The sequence below is a fragment of the Macaca thibetana genome, chromosome 7 (genome assembly GCF_024542745.1).
Source record: "Macaca thibetana thibetana isolate TM-01 chromosome 7, ASM2454274v1, whole genome shotgun sequence".
Taxonomy (NCBI): Eukaryota; Metazoa; Chordata; class Mammalia; order Primates; family Cercopithecidae; genus Macaca; species Macaca thibetana.
The window spans coordinates 87595704-87612287 of record NC_065584.1 but is presented as its reverse complement, the minus strand read 5'-3'; the positions used below and the strand labels follow the sequence as shown (position 1 = coordinate 87612287).

General features: G+C 40.4%; 1 protein-coding gene across 1 annotated transcript; it reads left to right on the top strand.

Moving 5' to 3' along the window:
- Positions 1–9850: 9850 nt before the first annotated feature.
- Positions 9851–14078, top strand: LOC126958752 (olfactory receptor 11H4-like). Its single transcript, XM_050797296.1, has 2 exons — positions 9851–9896; positions 12543–14078. Exon 2 carries the CDS (start codon positions 12554–12556, stop codon positions 13496–13498), a length of 945 nt encoding a protein of 314 aa, XP_050653253.1. The 5' UTR covers positions 9851–9896; positions 12543–12553; the 3' UTR covers positions 13499–14078.
- Positions 14079–16584: the final 2506 nt, after the last annotated feature.

Genomic DNA, 16584 nt, shown 5'->3' with positions numbered 1-16584 from the left:
GCTGAGGCACGAGGATCACTTGAAGACAGGTGCTCAAGACCAGCCTGAGAAGCAAAGCAGGACCCTGTCTCTACAAGAAAATTTAAAAATTAGCAAAGCACATGTGCCTGTAGTCCCAGCTTCTCAGGAGACTAAGGTAGGAGGATCCCTTGAGCTCAGGAGTTCCAGGCTTCAGTGAGCTATGATGGTGCCAACTCCAGCCTGGGTGACAGAGCAAGACCCTGTCTCAATCAGTCAATCAATCAATAGACTTCATCAACATTTTAAAAATTTTGTGCATCAAAAGACACTATCAACAGAGTGAAAAGGCAACCTATGGAATGGGAAAACATACTTGCAAGTCATATATCTGATAAGTGTCTGGTGTCCAGAATATATAAAGCATTCTTACAACTCAACAACAAAAAGATAACCCAATTTTAAAATAGGCAAAGGACTTATGTAGACATTTGTCCACAGAAGCCATACAGATGGTCAAAAAGTACATAGACGCTCAATAACATTAGTTATTAGGGAAATGCAAATCAAAACCACAATGAGGTACCACTTCATATCCACTAGAATAGTTATAATTTTTCTAAAAAGCTGAAAATAACAAGTGTCAATGAGAATATGAAAAATTAGAACTCTCATGTATTATTGGAGGGAATGTAAAATGATGCAGCCACTTTAAAAAATAGTTTGTCAGTTTCTAAATAAGTTAAAAATAGAATTACCCTAAGACTCAGCAATTCCACTCCTAAATATATACCCCACATAATTAAAAACAGATGTTCGAATAAAAACCCATACATGAATGTTCATAGCAGTACTATTCACAATAGCCAAAAGAACACAAACATCCATCAACTGATGGACGTACTGTAAAATGTGATATATCCAAATGATGTAATATTATTCAGTCACAGAAAAGGAATTAAGTATTGATACACAATACAACACAGATAAACTTCAAAAGCATTATGCTGGAGAGATCATGGCGGACAGGAAGCAGGACTAGATTGCAGCTCCCACTCGGACAGACAGAGCAGCCTATGGAGGCTCTAATCATGAACTTTTGCTTCAGAACAACTGCAGGAATAAATCAGGAAAGCTAAGAGAATCCCCAGACACTCTGAAAGAAGTGGATTGCTCCTGCAGGGTCCAGGAGACACCCCAAACATTGTGAGTGCCCAAGCTGTGGAAGTGGGAAAGGGGAATTGTCCACTCCCGAAAACAAACGCTCACTGTGGAACCTGAAGGTCTAGATCATGGGAGAAGATACTGACCTTACCTGCAGCTGAGTCAATTTAGAGAGCCGAGTGAAATACAGCAGTAGAGGAAGATGCAGGAAAAGCCCTGTGTGCTTCCTGGGTCCCCTAGCAAGCCATTTCTGCCTTGTTTCACAGGGGTCCTCAGAGAGGGCTGCGCATGCACTAGGGAAGGGCCACATAAGGAAACCTCCAGCTGAACTTTGTAACAATTTAAACTAATTAAGAAGTCTCCTGCCCAGAACTCAAGGGAGGGTGTGAATCCGGTGTGCAGACTCCACAGCTCTACTTGCTTTCTCAGCTGGAAGGCAGGTAGGCTGAGGTAAGCTCTCAGCCCTGCTTGCCCACTGCCTGGAAACAGACTCGGTGTTATTGGGGGAAGGAGCATGGTGGGAGTAAGGCCAGCCTTTTCAATTGCATGGGAGCTGGGTGAGGCCTGTGACTACCGGCTTTCCCCCACTTCACTGACACCTGCATGACACAGTAGAGGCAGCCATAATCGTCCCAGGAACATAACTCCATTGACCTGGGAACCACACCACCAACCCCCACAGCAGCTGCATCAAGACCCGCCTGAGGAGAGTCTGATCTCAGATACGCCTAGCCCTGTCCCCACCTAATGGTCTTTCCCTACCCACCCTGGTAGCTGAAGACAAAGGGCATATACTCTTGGGAGTTCTGGGGCCCCACCCACCACCTGTTCCCTCCCCGTACTACCACAGCTGATGCTCTTTGAAAGCACCACCTCCCGGCAAGAGGCCAATCAGCACAAAAATAGTGCATTAAACAGCCAAAGCTAAGGACCCTCAGCATCCATTTTACCCCCACCCCTGCCACTTCCACCAGAGCAGGTGCTGGTATCTATGGCTGAGAGACCCACAGATGGTTCACATCACAGGACTCTGTGCAGACAACCCCCAGTACCAGCCCAGAGCATGCTAGACATGCTAGGTGGCTAGATCCAGAAGAGAGATAACGATCACTACAGCTCACATCTCAGGAAGTCACATCCCTAGGAAAAGAAGGAGAGTACTACGTCAAGGAAACATCCATGGGACAAAAGAATCTGAACAACAGCCTGGAGCCCTAGACCTTTTCTTGACAGAGCCTACCCAAATGAGAGGGAACCCAGAAAGCCAACTCTGTTAATATGACTCAACAAGGTTTTTTAACACCCCCAACATATACCAGCTCACCATCAATGGATCCAAACAAGAAGAAACCCTGATTTACCTGAAAAAGAATTCAGAAGTAGTTATTAAGCTAATCAAGGAGGCACCAAAGAAAGGTGAAGCCCAATTTAAGAAAGTCAAAAAAAAAGGATGCAAGAAATGAGGGGAGAAATTTTCAATGAAATAGATAGCATAAATAAAAAACAATCAAAACTTCAGGAAACAATGGACACACTTATATAAATGCAAAATGCACTGGAAAATCTCACCAATAGAATTGAACAAGCAGAAGAAAGGACTTCAGAGCTCAAAGACAAGGTTTCTGAATTAACCTAATGTAACAAAGACAAAGAATAAGAAAATATGGGCTGGGCATGGTGGCTTATGCCTGTAATCCCAGCACTTTGGGAGGCCAAGGTGGGTGAATTACCTGAGATCAGAAATTCAAGACCAGCCTGACCAACATGGAGAAACCCCATCTCTACTAAAAACACAAAATTAGCCGGGTGTGGTGTCACATGCCTGTAATTCCAGCTACTTGGGAGACTGAGGCAGGAGAATTGCTTCAACCCAGGAGGCAGAGGTGGTGGTGAGCCAAGATCATGCCATTGCACTCCAGCCTGGGCAACAAGAGTTAAACTTTGTCTCAAAAAGTAAAAAAAAAAAAAAGAAAGAAAGAAAAAAGAATATGAACAAAGCCTCCAAGAAGTCTGGAATTATGCTAAATGACCAAACCTAAGAATAATCGGCATTCCTGAAGAAGAGAAATCTAAACGTTTGGAAAATATATTTGGGGAATAATGGAGGAAAATTTCCCTGGCCATGCCAGAGACCTAGACATCCAAATATAAGAAGCTCAAAGAATGCCTGGGAAATTCATCACAAAGAGATCATCGCCTACACACATTGTCATCATGTTATCTAAAGTTAAGATGAAGGAAAGAATCTTAAGAGCTGTGAAACAACAGCACCAGGTAACCTATAAAGGAAAAGCTATCAGATTAACAGCAGATTTATCAGCAGAAATCCTATAAGCTAGAAGGGATGGGCACCCAGTTTTGTGCTGTCTTCAGCCTCCTTAAAACAATTATCAGCCAAGAACTTTGTATCCAGCAAAAATCAACTTCTAAAATGAAGGAAAGCTGCAGTCTTTTTCAGACAAACAAATGCTGAGAGAATTTGCCACTACCACGCCAAGGCTACAAGAACTGTGAAAAGGAGTTCTAAATCTTGAAACAAATCCTGGAAACACCTCAAAACAGAAGCTATAAAACAAAACAAAACAAAACAAAAAAAAGAGGGCTAGCAAGATGGCCAAATAGGAACAGCTCCAGTCTACAGCTCCCAGCAAGATCAACACAGAAGGTGGGCAATTTCTGCATTTCCAACTGAGGTGCCCAGCTCATCTCATTGGGACTGGTTAGACAGTGGGTACAGCCCACAGAGGGCGAGCTGAAGCAGGGTGTGGTGTTGCCTCACTTGGGAAGTGCAAGGGGTCAGGGAACTCCCTCCCCTAGCCAAGGGAAGCCGTGAGGGCTGTGCAGTGAGGAACGGAGTATTCTGACCCAGATACTACATTTTGCCCATGGTTTTCACAACCCGCAGACCAGGAGATTCCCTATACCACCACAGCCCTGGGTTTCAAGCACAAAACTAGGTGCCCATTTGAGAAGACACCGAACTAGCTGCAGGAGTTTTGTTTTGTTTTGTTTTTCATACCCCAGTGACACCTGTAACACCAGCGAGTCAGAAGAACTCTTCACTCACCTGGAAAGGGGGCTGAAACCAGGGAGCCAAGTGGTCTAGCTTAGCAGATCCCAACCCCACAAAGCCCAGCAAGCTAAGATCCACTGGCTTGAAATTCTCACTGCCAGCACAGCAGTCTAAAGTTGACCTGGGATGCAAAAGAAACTATCATCAGAGTGAACAGGCAACCTATGGAATGGGAGAAAATTTTTGCAGTATATCCATCTGACAAAGAGCTAAAATCCAGAATCTACAAGAAACTTAATTAATTTACAAGAAGAAAAACAAACAACCCCATCAAAAAGTGGGTGAAGGATATGAACAGACACTTGTCAAAAGAAGACATTTATGCAGCCAAAAAACATATGAAAAAAAGCTCATCATTACTGGTCATAAGAGAAATGCAAATCAAAACCACAATGAGATACCATCTCATGCCAGTTAGAATGGTGATCATTATAAAGTCAGGAAACAACAGATGCTGGAGAGGATGTGGAGAAATAGGAATGCTTTTATGCTGTTGATGGAAATGTAAATTAGTTCAACCATTGTGGAAGACAGTGTGGCAATTCCTCAAGGATCTAGAACCAGAAATACCATTTGACCCAGCGATCCCATTACTGGGTATACACCCAAAGGATTATAAATCATTCTACTATAAAGACACATGCACACATATGTTTATTGTAGCACTGTTCACAATAGCAAAGAATTGGAACCAACCCAAATGCCCATGAATGATAGACTGGATAAAGAAAATGTGGCACATATACCTCACGGAATACTATGCAGCCAAAAAAGTATTACTTTATGTCATTCCCAGGGACATGGATGAAGCTGAGAAACCATCATTCTCAGCAAACTAACACAGGAACAGAAAACCAAACACCATATGTTCCCATTCATAAGTGGGAGCTGAACAATAAGAACACATAGACACAGGGAGTTAACATCACAAACTGGGGACTGTTGAGGGTGGGGGCTAAGGGAGAGATAGCATTAGGAGAAATACATAATGTAGATGATGGGTTGATGGGTACAGCAAACCACCATGGCACGTGTATACCTATGTAACAAACCTGCACATTCTGCACATGTATCTTAGAACACAAAGTATATGGAAAGAAAACACAATTAGAAAACAACAACGACAAAAAACAAGGTATTGGCAACACATAGCATGATGAATGGAATAGCGTCTCACGTCTCAATATTAACGTTAATGTCAATGATGTAAATGCTCCACTTAAAAGACACACAACTGCAGAATGGATAAGAATTCATCAACCAACTGTTTGCTGCCTCCAAGTGACTAACCTAAACTGAAGCTAAAGAGGTAGAAAAAGACATTCCATGCAAATGGACACAAAACGCAAGCAGGGGTAGCTATTCTTGTATCAGACAAAACAAACTTTAAAGCAGTTAAACAAGACAAAGAGAGACATTATATAATGATAAAAGGCCTTGTCTAACAGGAAAATATCACAATCCTAAATATATATGCACCTAACACTGGGGTTCACAAATTTATGAGACATTTACTAACAGACCTAAGAAATGAGATAGACAGCAACACAATAATAGTAGGGGACATCAATACTCCACTGACAGCACTAGACAGGTCACCAAGACAGAAAGTCAACAAAGAAACAAGAGATTTAAACTATTCTCTGGAACAAATGGACCTAACAGTTATTAACAGAACATTCTACCCAACAACTGTAGAATATACATTCTATTCATCAGTGCATCAAACTTTCTCCAAGATAGACCATATGATAGGTCACAGAACAAGCCTCAGTAAATTTAAGAAAATTGAAATTATATCAAGCACTCTCTAAGACCACAGTGAAATAAAACTGGCAACCAACACCAAAAGGAACCTTCAAAACCATACAAATAATGGAAATTAAATAAGCTGCTCCTGAATGATCACTGGGTCAAAATGAAATCAAGATGGAAATTTTAAAATTCTTAGAACTGAACAACAATAGTGATACAATCTATCAAAACATCTTGGATAGAGCAAAGGTGGTGCTAAGAGGAAAACTCATAGCCCTAAATGCCTACATCAAAAAGTCTGAAAGAACACAGACAATCTAAGGTCACACCGGAAATAACCAATATCAGAGCAGAACTAAATGAATTTGAAACAGAAAAAAAAAATAGAAAAGATAAATGAAACAAAAAGCCGGTTCTTTGAAAAGGTAAATAAAATTTGATACACCATTAGCAAGATTAATCAAGGAAAGAAGAGAGAAAATCCAAATAAGCTTGATTAGAAATGAAACGGGAGATATTACAACTGATGTCACAGAAATACAAAAGACCATTTAAGGCTACTACAAACACTTTTATGTGCATAAACTAGAAAAGCTAGGGGAGATGGTAAATTTCTGGAAAGATACAACCCTCCCAGCTTAGAAAGAATTAGAATACCTTGAATTCTAGAATACCTAGAATCAGGAAGAATTAGATACCTTGAACAGACCAATAACAATCGGCAAGGTTTAAACAGTAACAAAAAATTACAAACAAAAGAAAGTCCAGGATAAGAGGGACTCACAGCTGAGTTCTACCAGACATTCAAAGAACAGGTACCAATCCTATTGATACCATTCCACAAGATAAAGAGGGAATCCTCCCTATGTCATTCTATGAAGACAGTATCACCCTAATACCAAAACCAGGAAAGAAAATAACAAAAAAAAAAAAAAAAAGCAAATTACAGACCAACATCCCTGATAAACATAGATGCAAAAATCCTTAACAAAATACTAGCTAACCAAATCCAACAACATATCAAAAAGATAATCCACCATGACAAGTGGGTTTCATACCAGGGATGCAGGGATGGTTTAACATATGCAAGTCAATAAAAGTGATACATCACATAAACAAAATTAAAAACAAAAATCACATGATCATCTCAATAGATGCAGAAAAAGCATTCGACAAAATTCAGCATCGCTTCATAATTAAAACTCTCAGCAAAATTGGCATACAGGGGACATACTTCATTATAATAAAATCCATCTATGACAAACCTACAGCCAATATAATACTGAGTGGGGAAAAGTTGAAAGCATTCCCTCTGAGAACTGGACCAAGATAAGGATGGCCACTCTCACCACTCCTCTTCAACATAGTACTGGAAGTCTTAGCCAGAGCAATCAGACAAGAGAAAAAAATAAACGGCATCCAAATCAGTAAAGAGGAAGTCAAACTGTCACTGTTTGCTGATAATATGATTGTTTACCTAGAAAACACTAAAGACTCCTCCATAAGGCTCCCAGAACTGATAAAAGAATTACCCTGAGGCCAGGTGTGATGGCTCATTTCTGTAATCCCAACACTTTGGTAGGCTGAGGGAGGAGGATCACTTGAGCCCAAGAGTCTGAGATCAGCCTTGGTAACATACTGAGAGTCTGTCTCTACAAAAAATGAAAAATATTAGCCAGTCATGGTGTCACACACCTGCAGTCTCAGTTACTTGAGAGGCTGAAGTGGGAAGATCAATTAAGCCTAGGAAGTCAAGACTGCAGTGAGCCAAGTATTGTACCATTTCAGCCTGGGCAACAGAGCAAGACCCTCTCACAAACCAAAAAAGTACCTGAGGCTGGGTAATTTATAAAGAAAAGTTTTGTTTGACTCATGATTAAGCAGGCTATACAAGCATGGCACCAGCATGTATTCAGCTTCTTCTGAGGAAGCTTTTACAGCAAAAGTGAAAGTACAGCAGGTATGTCACATGGTGGTGACAGAGAGAACAAGAAAGGAGGTGCCAGGCTCCTTTAAATCACCAGCTCTTCCATGAACTAATAGAGTGAGAACTCACTCATTACTGCAGGGAGGACACCAAGTCATTCATGAGGGATCCACCCCGATGAACCAAACAACTCCCACTACGCCCCACCATTTGGAAGGGACAAAACTCCAAACCATAGCACTAAATATAGAAAATACTGATGCAGGAGCTCGATCCAAAGATTTTTATTTAATTTGTCTGCCATAATATCTGGATATCAGGAGGTTTTTTTCTTTTTTACTGTGTGACTCTAGCCAAAGAAAGTGTTAAACAGCCCCCCAGGTGTTTCTAATGACTGGCCTACACCATTGCTATTCACGTGTCCTGTGAACCAGCAAGGTCAGCATTACCTAAGTGCTTGTTAGAAAATCACTCTCTCGGGTCCCAACCTGCTGAATCAGACGCTGCAATTTAACAAGATGTCCAGGTGATTCATATGCACATTAAAATTTGAGAACTCCTAGAACAGACTTTCACTGAACCTCAATTTCACTTACAAGCTGCCCCAGTAGCCGTCAATGAAGATATTCTCCTTGCCCATCATTGTCAACTTTCCCTAGGAGGCATCTTTGAAGAAGTAGATTAAGAGGATCCAAGGAAGAAATCCCAATTTTTCAGGAGAAAAACAAAAGGCCAATTATTTTTTTTTAAACCGAAGCTAAATCTATTTCTAATTTGCACTAGTTTCAAATTCTCCACTGTTAGAAAGTGAAATGAGTGGAAACTGACAATTTGACTAAATTTGTCGATTAAATGACTTCTCTACATAAACAATTTTGGAATTCCTTGCACATTAATTACACATCATCAAGGTCACTCAAGGCAGCTCTTTCCCAATACCAACCATGTGGTCTTTATAGTGAAAGACTTCAAGAAAATTTAGTGAATTTAATTTTTAAGTGACCAATAGAATATAGTGTTCTGTTCCTCTATGTTAAAGCACTTCATTTAAGCTACAGAGAAAAGATGTGTTCATCAATATGTCTCAGTTTCAGAATTAGAGTCATAGGCAAAACTACCATTTATTTCACTGATTCCCATGGAGGATGATTCCTCAATGGAATGCAATCTCTTTGCAATAGAAAGCGTCCTGCAATGTGTCTGTAATTCCTGTAATTCCACCGGCTCCTCTGCTTCCCTAATTCTAGCCAATATACTAGAATTAATAATATATATATATATATATATACAAGCTAATATACTGAATTCTAGGTGAGCCCCCAGTGCTGGAAAGAGAATGCACTCCAGGGAAACTTGGGTAAGCCACTGAGACCACATGGGGAGAAACAGAGGGCTTTACAGTAATCCCTGAGAGAAAACATAGATTTAACACTGATTCGCATGTTAAACCTCTCAGCAAATTCTGACAATGGCCTCTAGGGTCTCCGGGAATGAAGGAAGGGCGATAAACCACATATAATGCCCTCAGCTGGAGTTTTCCTCATCAGAGCCAGTGAAGAGGAGATGCTTGATGCTGAGGTTACGCTAAGCTCCGCTATGCCCACCACTCACTCCAAGTTGAGCCAGAAAAGCCATCATTGTGGGTAAGAAACCACTGCTATGATCTACTACAGAGTCTCTTTGACTTTATAAACCTGATCAGGCACTGTTTCTCTGCAAAGACTCAAAGGAGGCAGTATAATAGTATAGTATAAAAGTTCCATATGTGAATCCAGGACATTCATTGCGTAAAAAGTCATGCCCCTCTCTGAGCCTCATTTATAAAATGAAGTTAGATTATTATACCATTTCTTCTAATTCTATGATTTTATGGTTATTAACAACCATCTTTCTGAAAACATTCTTACTTTCCAGCAGTTATCAGGTGGTATGTTCCTTCTCTCAGGATACCTAGGAAGACAATACACTAAGTGAGGGGCATTCGAAAGAAGGCTATCAAATCAAGCTATCACACTTTGGGTGGGTGGATTGGTGGGTTGATTAGTTGGTCGGTAGCTTCTTGTACTGGAAAGGAATACAGTACATGAAAGAGCTGGTCTCAGCTGGGCGCAGTGGCTCACGCCTGTAATCCCAAGACTTTGGGAGGCTGAGGCGGGTGGATCACCAGGTCAGGAGATCGAGACCATCCTGGCTAACATGGTGAAACCCCGTCTCTACTAAAAATACAAAAAATTATCCAGGTGTGGTGGCGAGTGCCTGTAGTCCCAGCTACTCGGGAGGCTGAGGTAGGAGAATGGCGTGAACCCGGGATGCAGAGCTTGCAGGGAGCCGAGACCACGCCACTGCACTCCAGCCTGGGCGACAGAGTGAGACTCCGTCAAGAAAAGGAAGGAAGGAAGGAAGGAAGGAAGGAAGGAAGGAAGGAAGGAAGGAAGGAAGGAAGGAAGGAAGGAAGGAAGGAAGGAAGGAAGGAAGGAAGGAAGGAAGGAAGGAGGGAGGGAGGGAGGGAGGGAGGGAGGGAGGGAGGGAGGGAGGGAGGGAGGGAGGGAGGAAGGAAGGAAGGAGGGAAGGAGGGAAGGAGGGGAGGGAGGGAGGGAGGGAGGGAGGGGCTAGTCTCCCAGGATTGTAGCTGAAACAATGATATATCTCAAAAAACAGGAGAAACAGTATGTTTGTGGCATAAAATAATGAATATTCCATTCTAATTACCTAACTATTCCCAGATAGCATTTTGGAGACTTTGGAGGGTGGTGGTATACAGAACTTTGTGGAATCAGTTTGTTCCATCAATGCAAAAATTCTGAAATTGATTACTTGGGTATTTCTATTAAGCTCTCCACCATCTGATCACTCCATTACTTATCTATATTTCTCCAAGGCTTCAGGAAAAACAATGTTGCTGCTAATAAAGCACTTACAGAGAAGGGTAGTAGAAAAGATGAAATGTAGTGTGAAGCTGTCAGTGTATAATGGAGAATGTCCTAAACTGTTACTCTCATCAAGCAGGCATTCAGAACAAAGGGCAGAAGACTCAAATCTCACAATTCTGGTTCCCAATTTAAATCTGAGCCTGGACTTGTTCTCTGACCAGTGTATAGCAGAGAAAGGGATTTATTTATGCTTCATAAATAATCTGGAAATCACCTATTGAGCACCTTATTCAAGGAAGACTATAAACACATGTATTTTACATTCACTGTTGATTGCAAAGCTGAAAAACTTTAGAACTCAGATGCTCCAAATTTCCCTTTTTATGCATCCTTAAAGACTAGCAAAGAACTAGTGATGTTGAAGTTCAAATCTTTCTTCCCAAGACTACCTGATCCTTCCTTCAAATTCTGTGTTCTTTGTTGCCTTTCACATTTGTCTTTTTACATTTCTGACAAAGTTATGGCTGGTGACCCGCAATACACAAGACAAGAGATCTGAACTTAACAAGAAACTCAATATTGAAACTATATATATTTTTTTTTATTTTTTTATTTTTTTTGAGGTGCTGTCTTGCTCTGTCACTCAGGCTGGAGTGCAGTGATGCCATCTCGGCTCACTGCAACCTCCACCTCGTGAGTTCAAGCAGTTTTTCCGCTTGGCCTCCCAAGTAGCTGGGATTACAGGCACACGCCACCACATCCAGCTAATTTTTGTATTTTTAGTAGAGATGGGGTTTTGCCATGTTGGCCAAGCTGGTCTCGAACTCCTGACCTTGGCAATCTGCTCACCTTGGCCTCTCAAATTGCTGGAATTACAGGCATAAGACATTATGCCCAGCCATAACTACCATTTTGGCTTAATCAGCAAATTTTAAGTATTAATCCAGTATAAGATTACTGTTGTTTAAACACATTTGTATATTTTATTTAATTCTTAAATACATAAACTTGTTGCTACTGAAAAGTACATATGTAGTCAAATATTTGAAAGGGTCCTTACCTTCCTTTCAGTAACCAATATTCTAATAAATAAGATTGCAGATAAAACCCCATTTGACCTCAGATTCTTTTAGAGAATCCCTTTGTTTTCACGACCGAAAAAGCTCACTAAATAAACTAAATTTTTGTATTGAAAACATCATTTGCTTTATTTCATCTATACGGTATCTGACTACAAAAAGTAAGATAGTTCCTTTTTGTATAATATCTGTAAAAAACATAAAAATAAACACTGCAGATGTTTTTAAAATATTATCATGAAGTCGTATCTCCACGCAGCAGTCAATCTATTTTGTTTTGTTGTCAAAGATCTAACCCAATTTTACATCAGTTATCCTCAAAATGTCTTTTCTAACAAGTTGGGCTAAATAAGAGAAAATTGATGAGCTCATGCTAGAAAATCCATAATCAACATTGGAAAAACAAATCAAAAGCTGAAAAGGTCTTCTCAAGCATCCAAGGAAAAGAAAGAAAATACATTTGTCTGGTTCCGCCACTAGTGTCGAAATTCTAGCTGCATTGGATGGTATTGGATCCTAGAAAAATAACACCGAAACTTAGAACCACAATCAGTTCAAAATATGGTAGGACGTATTCCCACCTGATCTCAGATTGTCTTGGGTATTTTCCTGTATAGCTCAAGTTCTCGTCTTGATAAAGTCCTTGAGATATGTAGCAAGCAATTGGATTATACTCCAAGAGACTTGGATTACACTCATGTCTTTCTTCTTCGTAGATTTAAGACCCATGAACAGGTCAGCAACACACGTCGTGACAGAGTTTATTCTCCTGGGATTCCCTGGTTGCTGGAAGATTCAGATTTTCCTCTTCTCATTGTTTTTGGTGATTTATGTCTTGACCTTGCTGGGAAATGGAGCCATCATCTATGCAGTGAGATGCAACCCACGACTACACACCCCCATGTACTTTCTGCTGGGCAACTTTGCCTTCCTTGAGATCTGGTATGTGTCCTCCACTGTTCCTAACATGCTAGCCAACATTCTCTCCAAGACCAAGGCCATCTCATTTTCTGGGTGCTTCCTCCAGTTCTATTTCTTCTTTTCACTGGGAACAACTGAATGTCTCTTTCTGGCAGTAATGGCTTATGATCGATACCTGGCCATCTGCCACCCACTGCAGTACCCCGCCATCATGACCGGAAGGTTCTGTGGTAAGCTGGTGTCTTTCTGTTGGCTCGCTGGATTCCTTGGATACCCAATTCCCATTTTCTTCATCTCCCAACTCCCCTTCTGTGGTCCTAATATCATTGATCACTTCCTGTGTGACATGGACCCATTGATGGCTCTATCCTGTGCTCCAGCTCCCATAACTGAATGTATTTTCTATACTCAGAGCTCTCTTGTCCTCTTTTTCACTAGTATATACATTCTTCGATCCTATATCCTGTTGCTAAGAGCTGTTTTTCAGGTCCCTTCTGCAGCTGGTCAGATAAAAGCCTTCTCTACCTGTGGTTCTCATTTAGTTGTGGTATATCTTTTCTATGGGACAGTCATGGTAATGTACGTAAGTCCTACATATGGCATCCCAACTTTATGGCAGAAGATCCTCACACTGGTATATTCAGTAATGACTCCTCTTTTTAATCCTCTGATCTATAGTCTTCGTAATAAGGACATGAAACTCGCTCTGAGAAATGTCCTGTTTGGAATGAGAGTTCATCAAAATTCGTGAGCCAAAGATATGCCATATTTATAAGTTCTAACGAAGAACAAGGTCGAGATGTTGTCAGTTCTTTAGCAGTCTTTTAGTCCTCAGTCTGAGTAGTTAGAGGTTGTATATTTTACCTGGAAGTGTGCCCAGCTGAAATACGTTTTCAACACTGACTCTTTAAACCTTAATTAACTGGTCATCGACATCCACTAAAATGTTTTCAAAGCCTGTCTTTATTAGAATGATAAAATGGAATTGCTATGTGAGATGCCCTCCTGCTGTCATGCCCCATGGTTCACCATTGTATAATTTCTTACTCATAGCAACAAGACAATAAACCCAACTTTGTTCAACTGCAGGTATGTTCCTAGGAGTCTTTGTCTGATGGGAATCAATAGTAGAACAATACCAAGCAAACAGTAAGGCCTCAAACATGTTTTCTAAATATCACTATCTCAATTTTTTTACTTACAACAATAATATGTGATTGTTGTAACAAACTCAAGCAATTCAGAAGAATTTCCATCTTCACTCCCATATTCACCAATTTTCCTCTCTGCTCCTCAGAGTCAATACATCTAAATCCCTCTCTCTGGTCCTCAACACCCTTCATAATACATCCCCACTAAACCTATTTCATTTGTTTTCCATTTCTTCCCAACATGAGCCCTCAGTTCTAGTCAGGCCAGTTACTTTATTTATTCCACTCTATCATCTTTTCACCTTTTCTTAGGCTGTTCTTTCTTTCTTTTTCTTTCTTTCTTTCTTTCTTTTTTTTTTTTTTGAGACAAAGTCTCACTCTATTGCCAGGCTGGAGTGCAGTGGTGTGATCTCAGCTCACTGCAACCTCCGCCTCCAGGGTTCAGGTGATTCTCCTGCCTCAGCCTCCCAAGTAGCTGGGACTACAGGGGCATGCCACCACTCCCAGGTAATTTTTCTATTTTTAGTAGAGATGGGGTTTCACCATGTTGGCCAGGATAGTTTCCATCTCTTGACCTCATGATCCACCCACCTTAGCCTCCCAAAGTGCTGGGATTACAGGTGTGACCCACCACGCCTTGATAATTTTTGTATTTTTAGTAGAGACTGTTTCACCAAGCTGGCCAGGGTGGTCTTGAATTCCTGACCTCAGGTGATCCACCTGCTTTGGCCTCCCAAAATGCTGGGATTAAAGGCGTGAGCCACCAGGCCCAGCCTAGGCTGTTCTTTCAACCTAGAGAGCCTCACCACATCTTCTGCCATGCAACTTGAGAAAGATATTTAACACTTAAATTCTTAAGTTCTTATTTTATAAAATGTGTATAATTCATGCCTTGTAACAATGTCATAAGAATTAAATCTGATCATTTCTGTAAGAGCCATAGCACAGAAAGAGACATATAGGAGGTTCTGAGTACACATTGTTCTCTTCTCCTTCTTGTCTTTCAAACCTGACTATGGATACCTTTCTGACTATCTTTTAGATGTTTTGTAATCCTCATGGAAACCTATATACTTAAAGATGGCTTATTTAAAAGCCAGTTGGGATAGATATATATTTTATATAAATTTATATGTAATTATATATCTTATACATAGTTGTATATTTTATATATGAAGTTTATATAAATATGTAAAATCTCATATATGTATATATGTATATATAATATGTATGTATATAGATATATGTATATATAGAGAGATAGATATCGATAAAGATTAGATATAGATTTGGCAACCATAAAGGGATTGATTAGACAGCCAACTTTGAGTCAGACTTGTTGTGTCCTGGCTTATCTGCTTACTAGTTGTGTGACCTTCACAAGCAAGTTGCTTAAATGCTATGAACTTCATCTGTAAGATAGGGTAATAATAACACCTTAGAATTGTTGGTTTGTTATGACTTAATACTTATAAAGCACTTAGAACTATGCCTGGCAAACAGTAAAGTTCAATAAATATCAGCTTTAAAAAAATTATTCAACTGTAAAAGATCATGGTAGCTTTCAAAATCAGCTCATATAATTTTTCCATTTAACAGATACATTATGTTCCATTATATGAATGTTTCATCATTTATTCATTACTCAATAATAATATATCTTATATTTTATAATTAAAACAATGCTGTAATTAATATTCTTGAATATGGCCTCTTAGAGCCACATTGATATTCCATAAGTTAGAGGAAGAGTTTATGGAACACTGGAAATGTGCATTTTTAATTATGCTAAATACTGGTAAATTAGATGCCCTAAATAGTGTGGGACAAATGGTGCTGGGGCAAGTAGATATCCATAGGCAAAATAAAGAAGTTGGAGACCTATCTTACACCATTTACAAAAATTAATTCAAAATGGATCAAAGACCTAAATGCAAAAACTAAAATTACAAAACCCTTCACAACCTAGGATTAGGCAGTGGTTTCTTAGATATGACACATAAGGCACAAAAAACTAAGGAAAAAAATCAGTAAGTTAGACCTTATCAAAATAACAATTTTTGTGCTTCAAAGGATACTATCAAGAAAGTGAAACGGGCCGGGCGCTGTGGCTTACGCCTGTAATCCCAAGACTTTGGGAGGCCGAGGCAGGCGGATCACGAGGTCAGAAGATCGAGACCATCCTGGCTAACATGATGAAACCCCGTCTCTACTAAAAATACAAAAAATTAGCCGGGCGTGGTGGCAGGCGCCTGTAGTCCTAGCTACTCAGGAGGCTGAGGCAGGAGAATGGCCTGAACCTGGGAGGTGGAGCTTGCAGTGAGCCGAGATTGCGCCACTGCACTCCAGCCTGGGCAACAGAGCGAGACTCCGTCTCAAAAGAAAGTGAAATGACAACTGCTATGGCTTGAAGGTCTGTGTCCCCTCCCAAATTCATATGTTGAAATCCTAACCCCCAGAACAATAGTGCTGGGAGGTGGGGCCCTTGAATTTGATTAAGTCATGAGAGTGGACCCCTTCTGAATGGAATTAGTGCCCTTATAAAATAGGCCAAAGGAGCTCATTCACCCCTTCAACCACGTACAGACACAGCAAGAAGGCACAATTTATGAACTAAGAAATGGACCTTCATCAGACACCAAATCTGTTGGTGCATTGATCTTTGACTTCCCCATCTCCAGAACTG

Bases quoted from the DNA above. Each gene is read 5' to 3' on its own strand.
- LOC126958752 (XM_050797296.1), top strand. From the start codon at position 12,554: ATGAACAGGTCAGCAACACACGTCGTGACAGAGTTTATTCTCCTGGGA.